General features: G+C 37.3%; 1 protein-coding gene across 1 annotated transcript in view; it reads right to left on the minus strand.

The window, feature by feature from the left end:
- Positions 1-1,310: 1,310 nt before the first annotated feature.
- Il1rapl2 (interleukin 1 receptor accessory protein like 2) overlaps positions 1,311-14,743 on the minus strand; it is a 597,452-nt gene continuing 584,019 nt past the window's right edge. The window contains exons 8-9 of the mRNA XM_041636671.1: positions 14,104-14,274; positions 1,311-2,191 (exon numbers count right to left, since the gene is read on the minus strand). Of these exons, the coding sequence (XP_041492605.1) occupies positions 1,494-2,191; positions 14,104-14,274 (869 nt within the window). The 3' untranslated portion in view covers positions 1,311-1,493. The remainder of the gene's footprint in view (positions 2,192-14,103; positions 14,275-14,743) is intronic.

Below are 14,743 nucleotides of genomic sequence, written 5' to 3' on the forward strand. Positions count from 1 at the left end.
GACAGGTCAAAGCATGTTTTCTCATATTTGTTTCTACTTTGGGGGTCTCACAATCACAAGGGGTAGACAAAGTCTTAATTTTTACACATTTTGTATATTGTCCTTGTTTATAATTGTCCAAGAATTTTCTGTTAAGAACCATTTACAAAGTTTCTGAATCAACTGTGATATGCACTTAAGAAGTTGACCACCACAGGTATCAAGTTGGAGATCACACAAATTAATTGTAAGTGCTGGAAAGACATAATCCTCAAGAAATGCTAGAGTAGGGGTACATTTCTTCCAGCCATTAGGAAACAGGCTATTGACAAAGATGTTCTGCCATGGTACAGTCACAGTTACTGCATGAGGGCAGGCAAGTTTACTCTATCAAATAGATTCTCTGAAGCACCTGGAATACAGATACTTCTGTGGGAGCTTTGTACGTAGCCGAAAAGATTCATTGTATGTACAGGATAGTCCATTTCACAACTAGGTTGAGAAGAAAACGTCTGCAGTGGCTGCTCTCTTAGTAGTAAACGTGAATAACTTAGCACTTCATTTCTGAACAGTGTCGTTACTTCTTTCCAACTGCAGACATTTGCGGTCAATATATGTTTAAGTTCAACTTGCAATGAGGCTGAAAAACAAGTAGGGCAATGCCCACATCTTCACAGAAATCTTAGAGAAGATCACAAGAGTGTTGGAGGGAAAAACAGGTAAATGCAAATGTTTTTAGGAAACAAGAAAAGGTGTACTTTAAGGTACATTTTCAATGTTGTAAAAATGTTGTTTTTTTTTTTTTTTAATGATCCAGAAAGGCTCACTAAAAATCATCTTTAGAGAGTTTAGAGCTGACCATTCATTTGCTTCAGGAATGCACGTAGATTACCTACCTACCAGTTTGGCTACAGTTGATGGGCTTGTCTAATAGAACTGAAAGCGGTTATTTCAGGCTGTTGGTTTAGTCTACAGGAGTTGTCCATTCTGTTGAAGAGTTTCAATCATACTTTTCTCAACTGATCTTCCTGGATAAACAACCTTCCAATTGGCTGCATCAATATTTTTTCCTTTGTTATTCCCAACTGTTTTTAGCTGTTCTATAGAAGTTCTCTTTTCTCTTAAACATTCATTTACAATTTTCAAATTCATTGAGTCTCTAGGATTTCCTTTTTTTTTTTTTTTGAAAAATATGTTTAAATGCTGAACTACTAAACATGGGCAGTTCATGTGGTGCCATAAAACCTACTTGAAAAGGACACAATTCAGTTTTTTTTCTTTTCAGGAAAAAATAAAACTGTACATTGGGACAAGGTGCTGTACTACAAAATCAAGACCTTCTATTCCCCGACTATTCTATAAATGTAAACAAAAATAGTTAAGTATAAACATGATTTTTGTGCCTTTTTTTCACATTTTCAGCATCTTGATGCTCTTAGGTGCCATTTATGCTCAGTATAGCGTAGCACAAATTCCATATTATCATGTTCAGAGACACTGATATTTTTTTCTCACTACCAAATATCACTGGTGAAGCTAAGCTCTTTGGATGATAATGGCAGTAGGGAATTGTTCCTTGAGAATTCCTCAGTCTCTTTCAGGGGATTATTAAGGGGTATCTGTCTATTGAGTAGTGTCAGTGGCAAATTACAGTAAGTATGGTGGTTGCCTAAGGAAGGTACTGGCAGGGTGTTGGTTGGCATCTCGTGTTTGTATCCTCTGCAACAGTGCCTCATTTGCATTGAATCCGAATGGTGGAAATCAGGGAGATCAGCTTGCGATGGCACCATTGTGGCTGAGGTACTCGTCATGGCAATTGAAGGGATAGGCTGAAGTTCTCCAAAAAGCCCCTGTTCTGCAGAGTCTAGCACATGGCAATGGGATAGCATTTCTTTTTTCTTGATGGGCATTTCATACACTAAGTGCTTCCAAAACTTAGAATTTAATTTGCTGCTTTTGGGCCCCTTCCACTTGATCAGTGATAGAAGTTTGATGCTGTGCTTTAGCGATTCCACTTCCTGGCAATTCACCTTTCCTTTTAATTCTGTACACTCAATCAAAATCACTTTGATTTCTCCACTGACTAGCATGTTGTGGAGTCTGCTTTCCAGTTCGAAAATACTCCATCCCCGTCGGAGTATATAGTCTGGAGTTAGCACGATAATAAGCCTTCTGCTTTGCTCAATGCATCTTGTGAGATCTTCAATGTATGCTATAAATCACAGAAAGAGAGAAAGAGTAAAACAAAGGCATTGCCAATCTTTAAAGCATTAGGTTTGCATTCTAGATCTAGTCTTTCACTAACGTCCATTGCATTTTCTCTTTGGTACTGCACGTTCAGAAAACCCATGTCTGCAACAATTTAGAAATTATGAACTGATTAAATTATTATTTTCTTTGCCTTATTATTACTTACAGTGTACTGATGACCCATACAAACTTTGACTTCTTCAGAGTTTAGCTGTCTTTCAATACGTTTTGTTTATTTAATCACTTAACTGAAAACAAACTTACAAACTAGTTAGTTTAGTAAACAAGTAATCAACCAGTTGATGAAAAATAAACAGAAGTCCTTTAATAAATGGTTATTTTACTTCTGAGTTTGGTATACTTTCCTCCTTCTTTTCTGTGTTTTATATTTACAACTTTTAACTAACAAATACTACTGGTCCACATGAATCCTATTTCAACTGCTAAAATATTACAGAAATTATGTATGTGTGTGCTATCAACATGAGAGATTGTGCGAGAGAGACAGCAGAGAATCTCTTCCAGCATCACAATCGCCTTATTTATCAGAAGATGCTCTGGCCATTCGCAACATTAGGTCCTCGATATTGTCCTTCAAACTAACAGATAGGGAAGTGATGTGTATTCATGAATTAAATAGGAACGATCCTTTGCTTTTTGGTTCAAGGACGAAGACTAAAGGATGGAGTTAGAGATGAAGATGGTAATGGAATAGAATGACTGGTAAAGAGGAAAGGAGGCCAGAGAATTATAAACAAACTTTTGTGTTGTAATTTTGAAAACTTGTTGAATATGTTATGGCTTTCTTCCTGGTAGAAAAATACTCATATTGCCTCTAGGTTTGTCTATCCCATGCATTAATCCTTTTGAGATCTCACTTCCAACAGTCTCATCTGCCATAAAGGGGAGCCCATATATGTGTGTTTAACAAATAGAGACTTGGACACGGTACTGCACCAGAAAGCAGTCTTTACTAAGCAGAGCAAAAGGCCCTTTCTAATGTACAGTGCCCTCTAGCAAAAGCAGTGCTTATGGAAGCATGGCGACATTTGCCACAACAAATCTGTCCTACTTTATGGACTGCTTCTGAGTAATCACATTCAGCACATGTTGTTGGGAAGGGGGATATCAAACAGCTTGGTACAAGCCATTTGAAAAGAGAAACTTGGTTTACAGATGCACATTTTACTGATGATCTTCTTTTTCCAGTATCATATTTTTTTTTTTAACCACTGGCAGCAAGACAACTTTCCAAAGCACTAATGAACATTTCTACACACCTCCACTCATAAACAACAGGAGCAACAACAAAACAAACATTTAAAAGAGATACATGGAGTTTTCCATTTAAACAATTTCTTGCTAAAAGTGTTTTTACAAATATGCTTCAGAATATTCTCATGCAGTAGTTACATTTGACAGTATTTTCGAGTAAGAGGTTAGTCACTGAGTTCGAATGCAGCCTTGAAATAATTTTAAATGCTTTTCTTTATAGATTTGGTATCCAGTGGGGAGAGTTGGTATTGCAATCTACAGAAACACTACACACATAGCAGTGGGGAGGTTTCTCACTGAGAGAACTGGTGAAACAAAATGAAGGAAAGGTGAAAAGTTTCAAGAGAGTGGAAAGATCCTATCCCAATGTATCAACAGCTCTGACTCTTCCTTTTCTTCCTTCCTTTCTGTTCCCAAAAAGAAAGAAGTTATGTGGGAAGCTTCATCATTAGAAGTTGGATCTGTAAGATACAGTAAAATAAACTATCATGCATCTTTGCCATGATGCTTCTCACCTTTTCTCTATAGCAAAAAGAAAACAGAACAAATCCCACACCCAGAATCATGGTATTGGTGTAAGAATACATGCGGTTATATTTTACTTTTTATCAGGTGGGTAATGAGTTCATTGTAATTTCACAGAATTTCTGTTACTAATAATTTCTCAAGACTTATTTTCAGCATCATTCTTGTCTCTTCAAATTGTAGACTACATTTTGAAATTTTAAAAATTAGGGCATGAACTTTTCAATAGTCATGGTAAATGTATGTTCATGACAAACACTATTTTATATTAGGCTATATTCTAAAGGTATCTTTAAAAAACAAAGGTTTCTGGTGAGTTGAGTGAGGATGGTGAACATGATCGATTCTCACTGTGTGAATTTCTCAAATAATTAACCAAAATGTGAATATTTAGAGCAGGAATAAAAAGTTGCTTAGAGAGAGGAGTTAGGATTGGGTAAGGCAATCTACGAAGGTAGGGACTGAACTCTGCAATATGTCTGTCATCTCAAGAGGAAACAGCAGTTTTCAGGGGGAAAAGGGACACCAGAAGCCATAAAGATACCATCTGGGACTCCCTGTCATTTCTGAGAAAGGGGTCCTAAGTTTTTGGGAATTTTTTTTCAAAAGTAAAATCTATGTATCTAGCCGGGCGGTGGTGGCGCACGCCTTTAATCCCAGCACTCAGGAGGCAGAAGCAGGTGATGGAGGAAGGTCATTGGTTAAAAAATAAAGAAACTGCTTGGCTGGCGCTCATAGGTTAAAACATAGGTGGGAGGAGTAAACAGAACAGAATGCTGGGAGGAAGAGGAAGTGAGCTCAGAGAGGCCATGCTGCCCTCTCCCAGGGAGACACATGTGATGAAGCTCCGACCCAGGATGGACGTAGGCTAGAATCTTCCCGGTAAGACTGATGCTACACAGATTATTAGAGATGGGTTGATCGGGATATGAGAATTAGCCTGTAAGGGCTAGAGTTAATGGGCCAAGCAGTGTTTAAAAGAATACAGTGTCCGTGTAGTTATTTCGGGGCATAAGCTAGCAGGTGGCCGGGGTGCTGTTGATGCAGCCCCGCAGCTACTACTACAAGCAGGCAGATCTCTGTGAGCTCAAGGCCAGCCTGGTCTAGAAGAGCTAGTTCCAGGACAGGAACCAAAAAGCTACGGAGAAACCCTGTCTCAAAAATCAAAAAAAAAATATGTATCTATATACCTTGACATAAAGAGAAATTGTAAGCCAAGCAGCAATTAACTTAATTGAGCTATCATGGACTTCAGCTTTCCTAGTAACTTTTTGGGATGGGGAATAGAAGAGCGTAAAATATTTTTCCTTTAGTATAGATGTCCCAGTTCACACATCTATTATGTATTTTACCATTTTACATGTAAACAGAATTCAGTATTTATGGATTTAGGGGCATCTTAGAAACTTTTGTCCCCAGAACAAATTTATTATGACAGTTCCCAGTCTGCTCAGCTGCACAGGGTGTGGGTGTTGAAGAGAACCTTGGAGAGAGGGAGTGGTCCCCGTCTCCTGCATACTACACTGGCTGTGCTTATCCTGGCAAAGCCTAGTGGAGAGCTGAGGCAAACATCCAGATAATTCGGGCTGAAAACCTGCTGTGGAAGAAAAAAAAAACCGGAATTATCCTGGTTTGCCCTATATATACATTAATCATATGTACTGGAGTTAGACAGTCCATCAAAATTTTCCCTGGGTAGAAATAGCCTAAGTGTCCCAAAGAAAACACAAGTCATTTGCTTGGGCCTTGAATTCTGTGTTCCATTTTACTTGGTACAAAAGCAAGTGGAAGTTTTCAGATGTGAAGCCCACATTTCACTTCTTGGGATGGTGATCAGTGGCTGGGCAGCAGCCTCAGTATTTGAAAGCAGCTGGGGAGGTGCAGCTAAGAGCTGCCTGTAGAGGAGGGAGAGACTGTGCACTCTCACTTTCTGGCTCTCTGTTTTCCTCTCTTTTCTCTCTCTTCTCCCCCTCTCTACCACTTGCTGTCTTTCTTTCTCTTTTCTTCCTTTTTGCTTTTTCCATTCTTTTCTTTCATTTCCAAGTTTTTTCTTTCTCTTTCTTTTTTCATTATTTTCTCATTCAATTCTTTCTCCTCCCCGCATCCTCCCTCTTTCCTTTTAGCCTTTCTCTTTTTCCTTGAAAATAAAAACAAAAATCAGACTGTCATGAAAAAATGTACGTAAGGAAGAAGAAACAAATGACGCATGGTCTAAAGATTGTATTTGCTAGTCTTTAGCCAGGGAGTCTTTTGCTGGTTGTGTATGAAGCAAATGCTCAAGGCAATCCTCCCCTCACCTTGGGGCTGTATATCTGTGTTTAATGACTGTGACTTTAAACCTGGCCTTCTAAGATCCATGACCTGTTTTTGGGTGGCCCATGAACAAGGAGTGACATTTTTACATTTTGAAAAGATTTTCTTTAGAGGATGTCGAATAAGATATAAAATGAACATGATGCAAGGGAGAGCCGACGTGATCCACAAATCATAAAGAATTTACTATCCGGACCTTTCCAGAGATTTGCCACCCCCGAATTATAGACCAGGCAGGGCGGTTAGGCTTCAAACAGTTCCAAATAAACTAAGCAGAAGCAGGTATCAAGTTAAGACATTGCTGGTCCAAAGCACAGTGTCTGACAGTCTGACAGGCAGTCAGGTTTGCCCTAGTAGGCTGTGGTTTTGTGGGAGACATTTTAGAAGCCTTCAGAAAACGTATTAAAAGGCTTGTTACCACAAAGTGATAATAAAGAAACATTTTTCAAAAAAAATCCCCAAATCCTCAGCACATCTGAATACTCACTACAGCTTGCCCTGACTTGTTCAGACAAGTTTAGCAACAGAGTAGAAAAAAAAAATCCCTTAAAAGATGCTTTTTTCATCCCACATAAAAATATGTAATGTCCCTTAAATGTAAGGTCCCAGAATCATGTCTTTTTGCAAGCTTTGATTTTAAGTAACTTCTGAAGGCAGTGAAGACCAAAGGGGGTGATACTGTTTCTTTTTTTTCTCTAGAGGAGTCTGTGAAAGCACAGGCAGAAAGAGAGACATGGAACAAAGCCAGACAAGCACATTTAACCTATTCGTGACCTCCAGAACTAGGCAAAGAAAAAAAACTTCAACGGAATTTTGATTGAGGTACTTAAATTAGGATAGGAAAAATCATATTCTACATGGCGATGCCAGGAAGTATCTCTCCTTTTGTCTTATCCAGAGATTGACTTCTTGCAATGCATTGTCCACTAGACCCTCCTTGGGCAATGTGCAAGCCACCAGCATCATTGTTGGTGCAAATCCATGAAAGTGACTACCTAAAACCTTCTTAAAATTATTATGAATTTGATTTAAAAATATCATTCAGAAGTCTGATAAAGAAATTCCAGTGGGTTCATTTAGAAAAGTATGATTAGATTAAAAGAACTGATCTGAAAATGAATTGTGCTTGTTTTAATAAAGCAAAGGGCAAAATGAAGGAGGAAACACTAATAAAACAGAAACAAAGAACAGCATTCCCATTTAAGTGCATTTAGAGGGATATGTATGGCTTTAAAGACTTCATACCCTTCGCATTCTAAGGCTTTGTGTTGGCTTGTAGAGGTAGAGAGGACAGGAGAAAAAAAATCAAACTCCATATTAACAGATTCTTTGGTAGTCTGCCTCTACCGATAATTTGATTTTGCAAGTTAATCAATTGGTTATTTGCAAATTGTTTTTGTATTGGTACCTGCAATTATTTTAGTTTTTTTTATAAGAGTATATGGCATATTTTTAAATTAAAAGATCAAATATCTAGGGTCTAGGCATGGCATGATTTGGTACTCTGCCATATTCAAATGATAGTACTTTGGTATACTTGATACAATTATGTACAGCTATTATACAAAAGCACAACATTAGAAGGAGATGGAATGCATCACAGCATATAATACTCCTTCAGTTTTTTGTGAACATTAGTTAACTGATAAACATCAATGACAGGATCTTTAAAAAATATAGGTTAATACATCAATAATTAAGTTAAGAATCTATGTTTCCCATATAATAAATAAAACGTATTTTCACTACTATGTACTTACGATGGAAAATTTCTCAAATCCTTGGCAATCCAAGAGGCTTCTAATGAGGTACTTTTTAATTACCATTTGATTGATAATGTTATTTGGATTTTATATGATTGTGAGAAATAATACAAGAAGAATTCCATTTTGGCTGATGTGAAAATGCTGGTGTTTGATTGCACTTTGACGGTTGTGGGATTCTGTCTATTATTTGCTGCAGAGACAGATTCCACCGTTTTCCTTTAGCCAGGTGCATGTGTAGGGGTATACTTTCCATGTGTGATATTACATTCCCTACAAAGACTCCCCCCCCCCCCCCCCCAATCTCAAGTCATTAGCTTGATAGTTGATAACTAGTTAGTAGGGTTAAATTTCTGCAGCAGTTCATTCTGGATTTAGTAATGGAAGAATCATACTGAAGTAAGATTAGTGTGTAAATCCAGTTAACTTAGATTTGCTGAGAGTTTATGTGGGAAATTTATTCTGTTATGTCTCTGATTTTGGAGGCCTTATTTCCGGGCATGAGTTCTTCATACTTCCTATTGCAGCTCGCTTTTGGAAATGGTGTTTGCATTCTGTTTTCTTTCACCTCTTTACATTTGAAGACGACCCAGAGAAAAAGAAAGTAGAGCACAACAGGGCATCAGAATGTCCATGCTCTATCTTCCCTCCTCCTCCTTCACCAGTCCTCGAAAGGTGCATATGTAACTAGTACACACTAGTGTCAACTCACTGACTATGGAATGAAGCTATTATTGCTCATGGAGATTTTTCTGTATTTCCTTTAACATTAAGACATTATCCTGCTCAGTAGATTGTTTAAAAATGCCTGTACTTTAAACTCCATATTTCCTGATTAAAATTTTGCACAATGGATTCTAATATCTACCTCAAATGATGATGAGAAAACTAGTCCATTTAACCTTAGTAAATTTGGGGGAGGGTGATTAGAGTATAATTTCTGCTCTTTTTTTGTTTTTAGCATGAAGAAAATTGTCAACACATCTAATTTTATACCATGTGAGTAAATTTCAAGCAATGTTTTAAATTTTGTTGGTTGTACATGTCACCTCTGCCTCACAGTTTTTAGGTTACAGACATTATATTGCCTGGAAAAGGATTTTATTCCTTCCCAAAGGCAACCTACTTGAATGGTGGCCAATCTGTTCAGCGATTATAAGGACTATTGGCAGTGAATACTTACAGGTCCGTGCACAAAAATCTTTTTTGCATGCCTCACTTCAGAAGTGACTAGGGATCATCTGACAGCCGATGTATTCTCCAGTCATTAGTCATCGCGTTGTCAGAAAAAACCCATGACTAGCCCTGAGCACTAAACGACTAAAGATTAGATTATTGGGGAAAGTTCAGCAAATACGTAAAATACGATAAAAAAGATCAAAATTTCCCCTTAAATTCACAAAGAAGTGATAGGATTCGTGAGTGAGAGAGGGTCATAGAAACTTGGGTATGAAATAAGTAAAAAATGCTATTTGAGATCAAATTTGAAGATTTAATTTCGAGGGGCATGGTTGGTCAGCCATATGTGTAATAATATTTTAGCTCAACTAGTGTCTTTCTCTGACATAGACATGCATAAATAATTTACATACAGATCTTCCAAATATTTATATGAATAAAAGGGGAAACCAAGGCAATATTTGTGAAGAATTGTTTTCTTCTTTAACTTACCACTTATGCAATTATATTTTTCCAAAGCTTATGTTAGGATAATCTTGAGTCATTATTGTTAGTATATATCATACACACATTTTTAAGGACCTTACTTTGTTTCTTTTAAAAGTAAATAAAGGCTATAGTCTGAATTCTTCAGTTTTATTTTCTTTGTCTTAGAATGCTCTTTTCTCCCTCAAACCAATACGCTTCAGCCTGATTCCATAGCTCTTTATATTTTAATGTTTCTTAATCTGTGCAGAAACTCTGAGATAAGATGGGTCCAAGAGGCTAAATGGTACTCATCCAAAAAATGTCCTCAATTTCAAGATCTCAGTTGCACAGCTGGGTTCTGTTGGTCACATGTCAGCTTCAGAGCACATCTGTTCATTCCTCAAGGATCCACTAGGCCCCATGAACACAATGTCCTCTGTGTAGGGTACTTTACACCACAAAACTCAGCAGCTGCAAGGGTGAGAAAATCTCTACTTCTCAAGTTTGTGTCTCTAGGCAGTTTGAGTAGGGTGTTTTCTATCTGGCTTTCTTTTAGTTGCTTGTCACTTCTGACATACAGATGCTTGCTGGCAACGAAGTTGCTTTCACTGTTCTCAGGGACAGATGTTTCTAGTCTGGGAAGAAATAGACCAAAGTTTTACTGGAAAGTACAAATTCTTGCCACATTTAGGCACCTAACCTGAGAAAACATAAAGAAGATTTTGGCCACTGGCTCATGAATGGAAACGTCGTTACTGCCAGGAAAATAATGCCCCAAATCTAAAGACTTGGTCTCAGAAATTTAGGGAAAATATTTTGTGTCAAATATTCTCATCTCTATGGTTCACAGCAGCCACGCAAGTTTCCTGGTAGGCGAGTGGTAAAAGTAGAGACAAGTATATTTCATTTGGAAGATCTACATCTCTATATCTGAGCTTTCTGAGAATTGTTAATGGAGAGAAAGGGAGGGAGAGAGAAAGAGAGAGACTGAGACTGAGATTCCTGTACCTTTCAAATTCTGGGCATTGGAAATATTTTGAGTTGACAGGCTTGAGTGGAGTACTGTGAGAGAGGCAGAGAAATGACTGAAGATACATGAAAGGGAGCAATATTAAAACTAATTTGATTCATAGAGAGTTATCATTCTACATCAAGAAGGATCTTATGAAACTGGCTTTCATAATCCTCAAAGGTCTTGTTGATACTTTTGGAGGAAGGCATAGTCTTGGGTCAATATGTATTAAGTGAGATGTGAGGGACAAAAACAGCTTATAATATTGTAACTAGGTCCCCCCACAGGAATGTGTCTATATTTATATAGCATAACCTGTTAAATGTGTACCAATGGCTGCAAATTCAGACCACAGAAGCTTCTTTAATAACACTCATACACCAGGTCCAAAACGTTCTACTCTGTCATTCATGTGTAAATCAAGTATATTATTCATATACTTCATCGACTTCCTGAATGCGTGCTAAAAATGCCAAGGAAAAACTCGTTAATCGTGACATGGTGACTGCTCAGCTAGCACTGAAATGTTGATGGAAAAGAAAAATTGTCAAAGAGTCTTTTTAAGAACTTCTGCAGGTTACACTCACAAATCGGAATTCAGAGAACATGAATTCCCTAGTTCAGGAAGGAAGGATTAAAAGCAAACACCCTCCAGTGGTTGCATCTAAAAGTTGCATAGTTTTCTCAAATGGCTGACAATTGAAAAATATTCTTGAGTAGCATCCAGTACCTCTGGATCAAGTCCCCGCTCATTCTGATGATTGTAAAAATCTTAAGAATATGAAAATGATCTTCTTTGGACTATCAAATCTCTCCTGCATTTGATTTAATGTGTAATAGCTTGCTAGAATGTAAGTTCTGAGAGCTGCAATCATGGCTGGCTCACCCATCATAGTTCTGAGGTGTCAAAGACATGAAGTGCCAACAGCATCCAAGACGTAGATGGAACACTGGCCTATATATTCAGTTTGTAACAAATTGCGCACAACAGTGACACATATTTTATGCATGCTGGTTAGTAAGTTAATAGTCAAGATAATTAAAGAGGATATAAAAAGTCTGTTTTATCTTGAGGACCAATCTGGGAGGAATTGGGTAAGGGGAAAATATGATCAAAATATATTATATGAACGTTTCAGAGATTTAACAAAAGCATTTTAAAACAGAAAAAGGCCACCAAAAAGTAATATCCTTACTTATTTCCATTCCTTGTTCTTCTCTTAAACTAACACTGTTGAAAAAAATCAACAGATATTATGAGGCACCAAATCACTTTAAACTGTGTTAGATGACAATATCATTATGAACATAAATGAAATTCAGTATAATACTCATGGAACTTATAATCATATTGGTAAGAGATAAATAAATGGCACACTACCTAAAGTTATAGAACCAAACAAAATATCTTAGGTCTATACATTTATAGTCAAAAAGTACATATATACCATGAACTTGAGGCCTGAAGAGATTACTACTGATTTTCCACAAAATCAATAAGGGATATGGAAAATAACCAATAGGGTCTTCAAATGCATGTTAGAAGGCTAACATGAACAAAAACAGTTCAGGGACATAGAGACACATAATGCATATCATAGGCATAACTTGGCTAGAGCAGAGGCTTTGAGTAGGTAGCAAAAAGAATGGGTGAGAGGAGAAGAATCTGGGCAAGCAGCCAATTAAAAAAGTGTTTAAGGAAGGTTTACAGATTTTATCGTGGAGGAAAGAGTGAAAACAATCGAAGTTTGTGGAACAGTGTTGGGGGGTTGTACACATGGTAATGGATTACACGGAAGAGTGACAGTATACGGAAGGTAGAGATATAATCAATATTGTTGGAATAATACAATTGGTGTCTAAGCTAGGATAATAGAGGTGAGAATGGAAAAGACACAAGGAACATGGTTTGGGAGAAAGACACCGAGGCATAAAAATGACTCAGACATTGGAATAATCCTTGGGCAATCTCTTGCCATGGCATTATATTTCAAGTTATGAGAGCAGGTAAAATTACAAAAAGAAAAGCGTCGAGAGACCATGGGAAGAAGTTTAGAGATATTTTAATTGAGGAAAAGAAATGAACCTGTAAATATTGTTGTCTTTGGACCTTTCAGTGCACATTAAAGGCATGCAATAGTAAATACACTCATACATACATACGCATGGTCCTCAAGAAGAAAGAAAAATGATAAAAACACAGTTGGTTCCCATTTGTTTCCCGTTAGTTTAATGACCATATTATTGAAGAACAGCATGATCTAGCAGGGTGATATCTATGTTCTATGTCCAGTTCTATTTTTGACAGCCCTGTGATCTTGGGCTTCTCTGAGCCTTTGTTTCCTCATCTGGAAGACAAATACTTAATTCTCTCTCTCTCTCTCTCTCTCTCTCTCTCTCTCTCTCTCTCTCTCTCTCTCTCTCGCTCACTTACTTGCTCTCTCAAGCAGGCATGCACACACACACACACAGAACTGTAAGTCTGAAATGTGATAAAGTATAATGAATGTCAAATTACCTTAAATGCCATCAAGTCTGACAAAAAAAATTTTTGTAATTGTCTCATTGTAAACATTAGCATATTTAAGACTTAAAAGACAATATGCAAATGTATTGTAGTCCCTTGTTTTTTCCTCAGTATTTTCAAAAACCTTTTGAGGGCAGGGACAGTCTCTTAGGCCTATGCTCTCCTTATATTTTACCACATACAAGTTCTGAACAAAGCACATACTTTTTAGCAAGAACAAAGCATGCATTTTGAGTTGCAACTGGATTTACTCTGAATGATCAAATGCAGCTTTCACTAGGTAGCATTACTGAAAAGTAGCATTGAAACCTACAGTGTCTGGCACATCTTAAACTTTATTTAAGTACAAAATACATACAGAAAATACTGCTCCCAATGGCGTCATACACCTTTTACAGTGGATTTTTCCATAAATCTGTGAATGAGTGACAAGGCATAGTGAATAACAAGGATGAAAGGAAAATATTCAAAGTTATTAGTGACATTTATTGTATTTATAAGTCGAGGCAAAGACAGCAGTCCAGCTTGGGACCTGCAGTCCACCGAAGTAGCTTGTACTGAATTTTACGGCTTGTTTTTAAATGAAGTGTCATTATTACCCCTGAAACTTAAGCGTTGTAATCAAAACCACACTTACAGTATAAGTTTTAAAAACATACTTAAATTATAAATGAGAATACCTTCCAAAAACCTCAGATGCTCTAAAGTCACAAGGAGAAATCTGAATTTGAAAAACCATCTAGTGAGAGAAACGGTTTTCTAAAAAGTTGGCTCTGAGGCTTGCCGCTTCCATATCAAATGCAGTTACTTACTTCCACTGGGAATCAGATCCCTTTCTGGGATAAAGAGTTTGTATCCGTAGTGCTTTTCTAGGACATCTGGCAGTATTTCCAGAGCAAACTGCTCTTCCTCCGTATTGTCACAGTCCAGAGTATCTTGATCCACTTTTGTGTATGAGAGATAGGCATCATATTCCTTATTGTCTTAAAGAATAACAGTAACAACAACAGAAGTAAATATTAAAAGGTTCCCTTTGAACATTAGATGTCTTTAACAGCTAACAAGCCAGAATAAGCATTGTAATCAGTGACAATCTTTAACAACTGGAAAATAATTCTCATGTTATAGGTAATATAGTCTATTTTCACATGAATATTTCGTATGAAATGACCTAAAACTGTCATGAAGTGGGCACCTTACAGTCATGACAGAATAGAGCAAAGATTTCTTATTCCCGCCTTTTGGTGAGACTCCACATTTGTGCATCCTGGAAATGATGATCTCGGTGTGTTTGAATGTAGGACGAAATAAGCTGAAGTCATGGATTTGAACCCTTCATGTGCCAGTTGGTTTGGCTCTGCCACTTAGTCACAGACTATACCTTGTTTGCACAAATATGTGCACGCGATCCAAAAGGGGCTGGGCCCTAAACTGTGAAAGATTGAAGTAATC

This window comes from Microtus oregoni, unplaced genomic scaffold, assembly GCF_018167655.1.
Source record: "Microtus oregoni isolate MIOR12 unplaced genomic scaffold, Mior012 000050F_001, whole genome shotgun sequence".
Lineage (NCBI taxonomy): Eukaryota > Metazoa > Chordata > Mammalia > Rodentia > Cricetidae > Microtus > Microtus oregoni.